Source organism: Bipolaris victoriae (assembly GCF_000527765.1).
Source record: "Bipolaris victoriae FI3 unplaced genomic scaffold scaffold_112, whole genome shotgun sequence".
Lineage (NCBI taxonomy): Eukaryota > Fungi > Ascomycota > Dothideomycetes > Pleosporales > Pleosporaceae > Bipolaris > Bipolaris victoriae.
The window spans coordinates 30,694-42,055 of NW_014575280.1; the positions used below are offsets into that span (position 1 = coordinate 30,694).

Consider the following 11,362-nt stretch of genomic DNA (forward strand, 5'->3'; position numbering starts at 1 on the left):
GAGAAATTGATAAGCCCATAGTAGGGCCGGCTAGCTTAGAGCTTAACCATGGACCTAGCTATCGACTGAATATGGTCTAAATTTCGATTTTTAGCACCAATTAATCACTCTTAAAGCCTGCGACCTACATTGGTTTTCACACTAGGACGCATCTGTAATTCCTTTGGCACTAATCAGCTAATGTACATGGCCTGATGTTCTGAATCCTGCAGTCACTTGATTGGCCGGGGCCTACCTCACCCTATTTTGCGCTTCACAAGCAGCGTTTCAACTCTTGCAGAAGTGTCACCAGTTCTTTCACGCATCTTTCCACGAGTCGCTCTGTTAGCTCGAATCTTACGTTTGCTCTCTTCGGGTGCTCAGACTTGGTGTTCAAGATAAACGAGGTTTCGGTCTCTGAAGAACTCCAACCACCCAGTTCGCTTAGACTACTCTAGCGTATTGGTGGTGTGACACGTTATAACGTACAATTAAGCTATTAGAGTTAGAGCCCTGGGATGGGAGGTGAAGACATTCATTGCTGAGGGGTTCGCTGTCCGTCGACTCAGAACACCTCACATTAGTATTTTGATCTCTCCAGCATCTGGGCATAGCTGTGCGACTAGTAGTGCGTGCTAGGACAAGGCAGGTCTGCAGCTTTGCAGGAGCGTGGGCTATTGAAGCTCCGAGAATACGTGACTCCATCACAATAGGCAATCACTCTTCTATTCTAGAGTTATGCGTTGCACATGTAGTTAGTTATCGATAGTTATAAAGTTTCAGATTTCGAAGTAAATGTTTACAATGATAGTATCTTCTCACGTCGTAATACGTAGTTGACTAGAAACTGGTCGGCGCAGGCGTAACCCTAACTTAAAGCTGACTTGGGGTTAAGCCTTCGGGTTAAGCCCTAATTGCAACCCACAGCGTAAACCTAGCAAGTTAGTACGGTCATATCCACGAACAATAACTTTCTAACCCATTTTACCTAATAACTCAAGTTATATAGGTCGTATAGTAGTAAAACAGAGTGCATTAAGCGTATACAAGTTTCCTATATCTACAGCTGGATTTGCATCTATTTTAAACATCGTTCTAACAGTGTTTGCTACTGCGGACTGGTAGGTAGATGGGCAGGGGTAAAGCGCGCTATGCGACCATTTTTCACTAGGAATCATAGTTTAGTTTGGCATAATGAGTAGACCATGGATAGGCTAATTTTTTAGCCACTCTAGAAAGAGTATTGCTGGGTCGCGGAGTGTAGAAGTGATGGAAAGGCTGGCTAGACAGGCAGTCTTTATATGTTGTATTTATGTTGGTAGGAAGGACCTGCGCTTCCTCGAAGAACCTTGACCTAATACCGTTTTAAAAAAGGCTAGTAAGAGTAGGTCTAGGATTTTTGTAAGCTAGCAGTATTTATAAAGCGATTAGCAAGAAACTTTATATAAGGGTTTAGTAGCTATGTATACAATTTGTAACACCGCTCTAAGGTTATCTTACGCTAAGTGACAGCCAATATGCATAACTAATAAAATAGAGTGTAGTTAATAATGTAGATATAGCGTGTTTATTGGAGATAATCTAAAGGTAGATTTATAGTCCGCGACACAAAGACAATTAGTGCTAGAGTAGAAGTTATTAGAGATGGAATAGTACTAGCCTTATTTGCACTATTAATCACAACATGTACACACTTAGTTATCATACTACAGTATTATTACATATAGTATATCATACATAATACCGCTTATCTACAAAGGGCTAGAATACGCTATCTCTCTATGTTAAAATCAGTTATACAATATATAAATCTTACGATTCTCTTTATTTGTAACCTTGGTTATGTATAGCTATACCCAATTATTGTTAATAATGAAGGTCCTCGCTATATGCCCTTGTGCTTCTCCAACTTAATAAATTGCTTGTTTAAATCACGTTTATAGGCCTAGATACACCTACCAAGTGCTGCGGAGAGAAGACAACATATTAGTTAGAGTGCGTAATGATAGTAGTAGGCGCTTAAATTAGCTGCTTGCCGATTCTTTGTATTCGTGGCAAATCAATTCTTGTCTTTCGCTTCATCTTGATGTCATAAGCTTCGACCGTCCTTTGCAGTGACACAAAACTAAGAGCCTTTCAATCGGCTAGACTGTCTTCTTGTGAGGATCAGCCAAGATTCAAGTCGCAATCATTTAGCATGAAGTGAGCCAGGCACAACTAGGTATAGTGTGATGAGAACAGGGAGTAGAAGGTCATGACGTGTTCGTGAAGATGACGGTTTTATTTGAAATGGCGTCTGCATAACCTAGGGCCTCACCCCTTAGCCCTCAAGGTTCGGCCCACGTTTCTGGGCATTTGAAAGCAAGATCTGCTGCTGTGCAACGGCGTCCCAGACTGGGTCATAAGGTAAAGATGGGCTCGGCGCTACGGTGGCGGCGCTTGACCGCGCTTTCCTTGTTCCTTCTGAGACAAGGTCAGGACGGGGCATTCAGCAGCGCACTTGGTTACGTGCCGTCGTATTTCCGTCTACTCAACCTTTTTGCCATGCTCGCCTTGACGTCACCCGGCTTAGCTTCGGGCAGCTTCTCTTCCTCAAGCTCACGAATGACTTCATTCTGCACTCTTTCCTGCATATCCTTGTCAAGTTCCTTCCATATGAAGAGGTCGTTTTTTTGAATCTCGGCCACTTTGAGGTTTATGATACGCTGTTCATGGTCATCAATCAGCGCACATCCAGGGGCATATGGACGCGCGTACATTGTAAGCTTGTTTCTCGCCGGGTCGGAGCTTGTTCTCATAAGGAGTCTCGCTCCCTGTTGAAAGCGGCATCGTATTCGGCGGCTCGAGCGTTGCTGCTAGATACGCGTGGACGGCAACAGCTCAGACCCCGCATGGCTCTGTCGTTGCGTGTTGGTCAAAGCGTGTCACTTCCGTAGTACGGGCCTATCAGCTGCACGTACGTACTACTACGGTTGATTTTGCCGCTACGCCTTTGTGTTGTCGTGTGGCTTGGGCTCTCTAGTAAGCCTTTCCCGCAACTTGCTCCTACTGTATATACTGTTCTTTGAGTTGATGCTGGGTGCGAAACGCCTGCTCGGTGTTGCGCCACGTTGCCGAATAGCAGGTTAAATCGTGTAATCCCAGCACACGCTGCCCGCACTCAGACCAATTCACAACTTCCTGGGACCGTCTCGCTTGTCGTGCTGCGCTTAGGCCAATTTACGACGCTTCAAGCTAAGCCACCTACTACCTACTAGGTAGTACTGCTTAGCAGTCATTTTAGCGCCATCGCTACGAGCCTGTGGATCCAGCCCCCGTCGGCTACGGGACGGCCCCAACCAAGTGAAGCGGCACACTGAGCACGGTCGAGCTCCATAGCTAGCCACCAGAAGCCCAGAAATAGTTACGCAGTGATTCTTGGATAGTAACACATGCCTATTGTATTCTAAAATAAGCATTTCCATAGCACCCTCATCCATTGCTTGTGCTAAGCTCATTCACGTTTGGCAACCCCACCAAATAAGACTTAAGAGCGGCCTTTTGCATGTACAGCTCGCATGGCTTACAATCCCACCACCTGTTATCGCGAAACAGATGCTCCAAACGCAATTCACAATCATCATCCTTAGACGTAGCGCCCGTCTCCATCGCTGAATCCAAGGAGCTCACACCGGCTCCAGCAGTAGCCGCGGCTTCCTCCTCTTCCAGACGTATCTGTTCTGCCTCTTCTTCCTCCCGTTGCATCCTCTCGGCAACCTCCGCTTCCAGACGTATCAGTTCTGCCTCTTCTTCCTCCCGTTGCATTATCTTAGCAGCCTCCTCTTCTTCCCGTTGCATCATCTCGGCAACCTCCTCTTCCTCCTTCTGGCGCTTCGCGTCTTCCTCTTCCTTCAACTTCACCTCTTTGTCCAACTTGGCCTTCAGCTTCTTCGCCTGTGACTTACTAAGCCCCGCATAACGATCTACCTCCATCTTTGAAGGTTCGGGTTCCAGCTGTGGTTCGGGTACAGATTCAGGCTCCGGTGCTAGTTTTTCCCATCCACAACCCCATGGATCATCCTCTTTGGCAGGTGATGGCTCGTCCACGACTAGCTCTGGCTCTGGCTCAGGTGACAGGTGCTCTTCCTCAAGTACTCCCTTATTCTTTTTCTCCTGGTTCTTTGCGTTCCTGCCAAAGCCGAGTATTCTCCATAGGTCGTCGTCTTCTTTCTTCTCAGGCGTTGACTTCTTGTCGGTTGCGGTCTTTCCTTTGCGCAACTTGTCTACTTCCTCACTGTATAGACTAATGATGACTTGAGCCAGTAACCGCACCAACGTAGGGCTTTCAATGTTTTCAAATAATTCTGGTGCCGATAAGATGGGGCGATCGTGTTCGAAGGTCCATCGAACTTTCTTTGAGACGAAGTCTCGAAGCCACGCATTTTCGTCAGAAGTCCCGGCAATAGACTCTTCTCGAATAGCGCGCACAGCGTCACGTAAACAAATTTCCCTGCCTCGTCGCTCCAGCTCAACTTGTGCCAATTCCTGGAGACCAGGCACGCTATACTTCTTAGCAGCTTCTAGTGCAAGCACAGCTGTCTGGAACTCATTTCGAACAAGAGTTTTGTGGTTGTACCCAGCACCCTCGATGTATTCGTCGTTGAGTGTCTGATAGACACCCGTGTGCAGGAAGTGGATCAAGACGTGACCAATGCTTGCGTCAACATCTACGAGATGAATCTCGTGAGTCCAGGCATCACGACTTGGGATATTCCCCAATCTTTGCAGCAGAACTTCTGGGAGATAGTATATCTGATGGGTAGGACCAAAGTGTAAGGTAACAGATGGACTTGTATATAGGCTAATGTAGTCAACTTTAAAAAGGTGTGCTTGCGTGAATGGAGGAAGCCAGTCTCACCTTGTTTTCAACCGATGATGAACATCTTTGGCTGCTTTCGCGACTTTGGTCTTTTTAGCCATCGAAATTGAAGCAGTTCGAGTGGCACTATTCGTAGGGTCTTAGGAAAATCCGGGTGGGGGGATCCTTAGACTGGCGCTCAAGTCAGCGACAAAGAATCGTTATCTTGAATGCGGGATCGTTCTTACGACATTTTATGCTGGGTTCGTGCACGATCATTCGTAAACGACATCCCACCCACGCATTGACGAGTTGTTCATGGAGGATCTCTGCATATGCACCAACACGACACTCTGCATACCAGACCGCTTAGCCGCTTGACCCCGCACCTAAATCTTCAGCCTGATCAGAAATTATGTGCCCAGATCGTAATCGCCGTGATAAGTGCCGGTGAAGAGTCAGCCTTGGTATGGGTAGGGCGCAGTTTGAACTTGTTACACTGCGCGTCAGTTTATGCGTGCACTGCCAAGAAATCAACTCGTAGATGCAGCCACAGCGCGTGATGTGTTACTGTACCATTGGTTCCAAAGTCGCACAGGACTTCCACAGGATAATGGCCTTGTTCCGATTCATGTTGTATAAGCTGGACTCAGCAATCATCGGCACCTCCTACGTAGCCTCAATCACAAGCTGCAAATACACCATAGATTTGAACAGGATCCGCAATGAGCCTTTGTGTATTGTGCAACCGCACTTTCGGCAGCATAAAAGCACTCAAACAACATGAAGAGAACTCACCAAAACATGCGGAAAACTTTGGCTGTAAGCCATGCAATCGCTCCTTTGGTAGCCTAGACGCACTCGGCCAGCACCAAGACAATTCTTCAGCTCACCGAAAACCCAGAAAAGACTCAGCATTGTCTTCCATCACGCCTGCTTTATTGCCCCCCTATGCTCCATTGCCGTTTTCGACATCCTCTAATACCCACTCAACGATACACAACGGTCAGCGCAGTGGTCACGCCGCGGCAAAGAACACTTTCCACACAAACTCGACCTTTGACCTGCCATTCGCAGTACTTCAAAGTCGAATGCAAGCTCTTACTATACCGGATTCACAGACATCTATCGTAGCGCCAAAAGTCGATCAAGCGCACATCAAGACGCTGCAAGAGGAGACAAGGACCTTCTTCACATTTCCCCAATTACATACCAGTGTGGCCGAAGCCGTCGCACCTTTCATAGTCTCGACATGGTTCAACAATGATCTAGATGCTCACTTCAATAACAAGCACATAACGTGTGTTATGGGAAAGTTTACATGCAACAACAACGCATGCATGAAGAAAAGGTGGAGCAGCAAAGTGGTGGCAACCTGGATTCAAGGATATACACGTAATGGGTACAACGCTATTGTGTTCAATCAACGCTGCGAATCTTGCAACTGCCTGGGGAGCTTCAGGTTGGATGAAAAATCGTACATTGACCGGATTGCATACAGACTCAAGAAATGGGCAGGTGTGATCATGGAGCCGCGCCCATTTTCTCTCAAGAAAACACCACCGCATGAAAAGGATCTGTGCGAAGGCTGTAAAGTAGGAAAGTGTCCAGAGACACCGAACCTCTAGTCTTCCTAGAATCATACATCCTTACCCCATAAACCCTGGCGTGAACCCAGAGTTGCTACTACTTAACCTGTTGGTTGTCAGTTGTCAGTTGATCTATACGGCTCAAGACCTCACTTTATAAGTAGCAAACTGAACTGGTTGACCGCTAAGACTTGTTTGGAATCGCGAACTGAGATTGAATGAACTGCAAACAGCATTATCTTGGTGTTGCACTGACTTGTTGATTGCTTGCTGATTACCATAGTTGATAATCGTATTTACTAAAATAATACTTGTACAGCGGCGGTTTCAGCTATTGTATACCCTCCTGTTGGTGTTTTGAGATCTAATTACCGCCAGCATTCTAAGCACTGCAGCGTGTCAAGCAACTCAAGCTTTATTTCCAGCTGCCGCGTGCCTAGCGTGTCACCGAGCTCGCTAATCTTACGCTCACAATCAGCAGCTGAGGCTGGTATTGTAAGCAAGTTGATAGCAAAATTAGCAAGCATTGGACTGTAACCGCCAGTGCTCAGGCGGATTATGAGCCATCGGATCGTTCTCTGCGATCGATGGCATGCGTTTTCACCGTTCGTTCTCATCGCCAAGATGTTCCTCTACCTGCTCAACAGGAGCATGTAATTATAACTTCAAGAAGGCGGCCGCGACGCTACTGGACCACCAACACGCATGCTCTTTGCTGGGCGCTTCTCATCGCTGTCACTTATCGCACTGCTAGCCACTGTTACTTCTTGAAAGCACTTCCACATCACTATAAAAGCACGATGATTGTTTATAAGTCACGCATCGCGGTAGTGAGGGCCGTCGCGCTGCTTGTTGTGATCATCACGGACTTTCTATAGTGCCTCGAGGTGGTGCTTGATGGAGCGGTGTAGCAGCGTGGGAGGCAGGCGCATCGTCAAACCTTGAACAGTACTGCAGTAGTTCTTGTGAGCTAAGTCAGCGTTAAACATCAGGTAGTCTTCTAACGCTAACGGATCATTATAAATGATATCCTCCAAGCGCTTGAAGGGCGCTTCGAGCTCGTTGAGTAGCCATTCAAGGGTAATCAGAACGTCCTACATTACGCCGTGGCGGCCGTGTTTACCGGGTCCCTTTAACAGCTTAGGGGACTCTGTAAACGACCCTGAAAGCTTTATATATTCTGTAATCGTTGCCCAGTAGTCAGAGTGTAGGCTACCATCACGCAAAAAAGGCTTAGGTTCCTGGAACACGCCACCACTACCTCTAGCTCGCCTTGAACGGCGAGCAATAGCCTCGTTGTGGCGGCCCTCAGAAAGCTTATGCTCGATGTAGTTATCAAACGGGCCTTGGAGCTCAATAGCGCGTACAAAGGCAGCAAATTAGGAGTTTTAGCGCGTCTTAACTGGCCCAATCAGCTCTCAGAGGACAACAGACTTACCAGGCGATTCAGCTTCGACTCTTGGTGTCTCTGTAACAGCTCGCGTGACTGGGGCGTATAGATGGACGCGATGATATCAAATAATGCATCGATAAGCCCATATCGATGTTACCTTTTCATAAAAGCCTCCTCAACTCTAAGGCTACCACCAGCGTTCTTGTATGTGTCACGGTGTTTTGCCCCACATGATAAGTTGAGCTCCAAGGTTGATTATATAGCAGCAGCAGCGTAGACGCTGCTTAGAATCGTCAAAGTTGTCTATACTAGTCACATGATTGACAGCATTATTATTGTTTTATGCGTTGTCATGCACGAAACAGTCCATTGATGCCTTGTTCACCCCAAAGTTCGTCAGCGTTGTTGCAACAACTGCGCCAATATTATGACCACGATGCTGCCCATGGAGTTCTGACAAGCCTAGAGGAAGGTCCTGCACATCTTCCACTGCGCCCATCAGGTGTACGCAGATGCCAGTGGGTCTATACTTGCCGCTAGTCGACATTCAGTTATCGAAGGAGATATGAATAAAGGATCGCACGCCGCTTAGGTAGTTTCGAACAGCAAATATGTGCGAGTGATACTCAGCAATAATCGAATCGCGAGGAGACTGGTGGTTACGACAAAGTACCGCCTCTGCCGACAGATTGGCAGCTCGAATCAACTGAGAAAGAGTAGGCGTTTCAATATGTAACGCGGAGGCTTCAGTTATTGGCATCTATCTAGTCCATTAGCGCGTCTTGAAACTTGCGCTTTGTAAATGAAGATGATGTCTCATTCGCAACCTCCTACGACAACTCAACACCGCTATCGCGCATGAGGGTGACGATTGATGCCTAGTCAGGATCGCGGCTTCGTCGGAGAGGTCCTTGTGCACCAACGCTGTGGCCAGGCACACATTCCGTTAGGTGAGTAGCTTCTGCTGACGTTAACCCAGCGTCGTACTCGCCCCCAAGCTTCTTTCGTATGTGGCAATGGAAACAGAGCCAGTAGTTACGATTTTTAATATAATTACATACTAGCCAGCTATAATTGTATATCCGACTTAGGGCACCTCTAGCGTGCCCTTTCTATAACCTCTCGAGGTATGAGTCCCGTGACTAGTCTAAGCCGTTAAAAAAAAGTATCACCAGCCTCATCTACAGACTCATCTACAGCCTCGCTAATTCGCGCGTCAATCAATTAGTTATCGCGATCAAGCTCAGCGTTGTTATCAGTAGACACTGTGACTAACACGTTCGCAAGTAGATCCTCGTGTTTATCACCATCAACAAATTAGTGGAGGCTTTGATTCGATTACTAGGTTATATTAACACCGAGAGAAACTGGTATGACCCATAAGTAAGCGCGTCTATAGACGGTAGCGTTGGTGTAGAACTAGGATTCGTAGAGTGCTGCGCGATTAAGCTGCAACACCGAGGTTTTATAGCACTAGCCGCTTATACCTAGAAACTATGTTATTGGCCTTACAGATAGCCTAGAAAAAGCCTCCGCAACACTATATCTCAATTCAATATGAGTCGATGTAGTCAGTTTAAGAATTTCAAAATGAACTGACTAATGGAATGAGCCTTCTTGGTCCGATACATCATCGTCATCATCATCATCATCATCGAAGAGTTCTATACCATTGTCATACCCAAATAGATCTCTTACGGTAGCCTGTTCCCGCTCCCCTTCCATCATCTCGCACATTCGATCAATCGTAAGGATTCGCTTTCTACCGCCCGAGCCCCAAGGTCCTGACTTCTTCTCCTCAGACTACGGGTCGTATTCAGGGGATCGTGCTCGAGTAATGCGATGTTCAATCTCGTCTTTCGCCTTGTAAAGCCACTCAGGCTTTATACGCGCCATTTATATCTCACGTAAAGCTGGCATATGTATGACATCGTTTTGACAGTACTCTATTGTCTCGTGTTGCAAAGGGCGTAAGGAAAAAACTTCGGTGTACATGATTTTCCCGATATCTTGTTTTGTACTAAGACAGCTTTTCGTCTCCATAAATCCAAGTTTTAAATCATTCTGAACAGACTTATCGAGACTGCGAATATATGTTTTGTCGTCTGATCTCGAGGCATTTTCGAGCAGTTGGAGGTCAGTAATGCCAATAAGGCTCACTCCATAGTGGAACCACAAGGCGTTGGTATCGTTGCGTACGCCCTAGATGTATTTGCGAAAGCTGCGGTCTTCTAGGATAGATTGAAGAGTCGTGCCGTCCTTCAATGCAGTGCTAAAGGCTTGGTCACTCAATGCCGAAACATCGATGAGTTGAGCTTGATTTGGTAGATGTACATGGATAGTGATGATTGAGACGGTTCTATAGCGACTGCGATTTGATTCCTCGATATTAAGGTATAGCGCACTGGATTTGGATAATATAAAGAGAGATTTTCGGAGTTCAGAGACAGTTTCCATCAAGGTTGACTCTAGACAGGTAACCATTGTGATTACCGCTGCAGCTTGGAGTCTCACTGGTGGCTTTTTCGTCTCGATAGAATCAATAAAGGTGTATTTGGTTGTCGTAACCGATTAGGATGCTGTCGCAGAGAAGGTCAGCCAGTTCAGTCTGAACTCTAGAATATGATTGAGCGCGAGAAACGAATTAGATTTATGTTCTTAGGTGCAATCGATCTACGGCTACCGGTAACGCAGTGATCATTGCGAGCAGGGGTAATGAACGTGCGTTTCCTATATTAGAGTGACGCTGTCTGAAGGATTGGTTAGCGATACGGACCACTCAGCATCATCCACGTATTCCCCAACGACAATCTGGATAACGCTTATACGACAGGTTCTTGTTTTAGGTCTCAGCTAAAGCGCACTCGTAAGAGTGTGCGAATAGGCAGATCTTATAAGTTTAGCTTAGGGACATTTGATCGTAAGTAAAGATGAGCATTTGAGACTGGAAGAAGAGTCTATACAAGATCTCCACCACATGTCGAGTACGCACTATTACAACGCCCTATGTAGCACTGAGAACTTCTCTTGACGTTTCATTCATTCTTCAATAGTACCTGTAATACTTACTGGTTCCGTGCATGTAAATCGAGGTAAAGGGTTAGACAGAACTAAGAGCAAGGCTGTAAGGGGTGGAGGAGATAGGAGACAGCAACATCAAGGGGAGAGGCTTTAGCAAGGGTAACAGTTGCCCTCCTTCAAAACTACCCCTTTTGATGCATATACCAAGATAGTAGTATTTCAAATCAAGAAACACATTGAGATAAGAGAGATATAAGGGGGTGTATGGAAAACTTTGCCAAGTACCCCTGACTAGCGCCCCTACACTATCAGCAAGTGCTTATATAACTACTATGGTGGTGATCTTTTAAGTTGGAGCAATTTGTTAAGAAATTCCCGTGGGTGGCGTAATCCTAACGTGGAGTTAACTTGCGGTTAAGCCCTTAGTGCAATAGTAAGTTACCATAGGCTATACCTATGTATGCTAATTCCCCGCTCCTGGTTTGAAATGTATAAGTTTCTATTGTTATTAATATTGTTATTTTGATTCTTTTGATTATTACC

The 11,362-nt window shown here is 46.2% G+C and overlaps 5 protein-coding genes across 5 annotated transcripts; 1 reads left to right on the forward strand and 4 right to left on the reverse strand.

Annotated features, from left to right (window-relative positions):
* Positions 1–2,299: 2,299 nt before the first annotated feature.
* On the reverse strand, positions 2,300–2,808 carry COCVIDRAFT_41496 (hypothetical protein; the record flags this gene model as incomplete). The annotated part of the gene is made up of 3 exons (XM_014696828.1): positions 2,300–2,432; positions 2,488–2,684; positions 2,737–2,808. 3 exons carry the CDS (start codon positions 2,806–2,808, stop codon positions 2,300–2,302), a joined length of 402 nt encoding a protein of 133 aa, XP_014552314.1.
* Positions 2,809–3,450: 642 nt separating this feature from the next.
* Positions 3,451–4,839, reverse strand: COCVIDRAFT_110619 (hypothetical protein; the record flags this gene model as incomplete). Its single annotated transcript, XM_014696829.1, has 3 exons — positions 3,451–3,629; positions 3,750–3,798; positions 3,829–4,839. Coding segments are annotated over 3 exons (1,239 nt in total), but the record flags the coding sequence as incomplete, so codon positions are not given.
* Positions 4,840–5,541: 702 nt separating this feature from the next.
* On the forward strand, positions 5,542–6,444 carry COCVIDRAFT_110636 (hypothetical protein; the record flags this gene model as incomplete). Its single annotated transcript, XM_014696830.1, has 1 exon — positions 5,542–6,444. The coding sequence occupies one exon, from the start codon at positions 5,542–5,544 to the stop codon at positions 6,442–6,444; it is 903 nt and encodes a 300-aa protein (XP_014552316.1).
* Positions 6,445–6,776: 332 nt separating this feature from the next.
* Positions 6,777–6,935, reverse strand: COCVIDRAFT_77788 (hypothetical protein; the record flags this gene model as incomplete). The annotated part of the gene is made up of 1 exon (XM_014696831.1): positions 6,777–6,935. A coding segment is annotated over one exon (159 nt), but the record flags the coding sequence as incomplete, so codon positions are not given.
* A 2,462-nt stretch (positions 6,936–9,397) lies between these two features.
* COCVIDRAFT_41499 (hypothetical protein) lies at positions 9,398–10,282 on the reverse strand (the record flags this gene model as incomplete). The annotated part of the gene is made up of 3 exons (XM_014696832.1): positions 9,398–9,601; positions 9,728–10,000; positions 10,100–10,282. 3 exons carry the CDS (start codon positions 10,280–10,282, stop codon positions 9,398–9,400), a joined length of 660 nt encoding a protein of 219 aa, XP_014552318.1.
* Between the last annotated feature and the right edge of the window lie 1,080 nt (positions 10,283–11,362).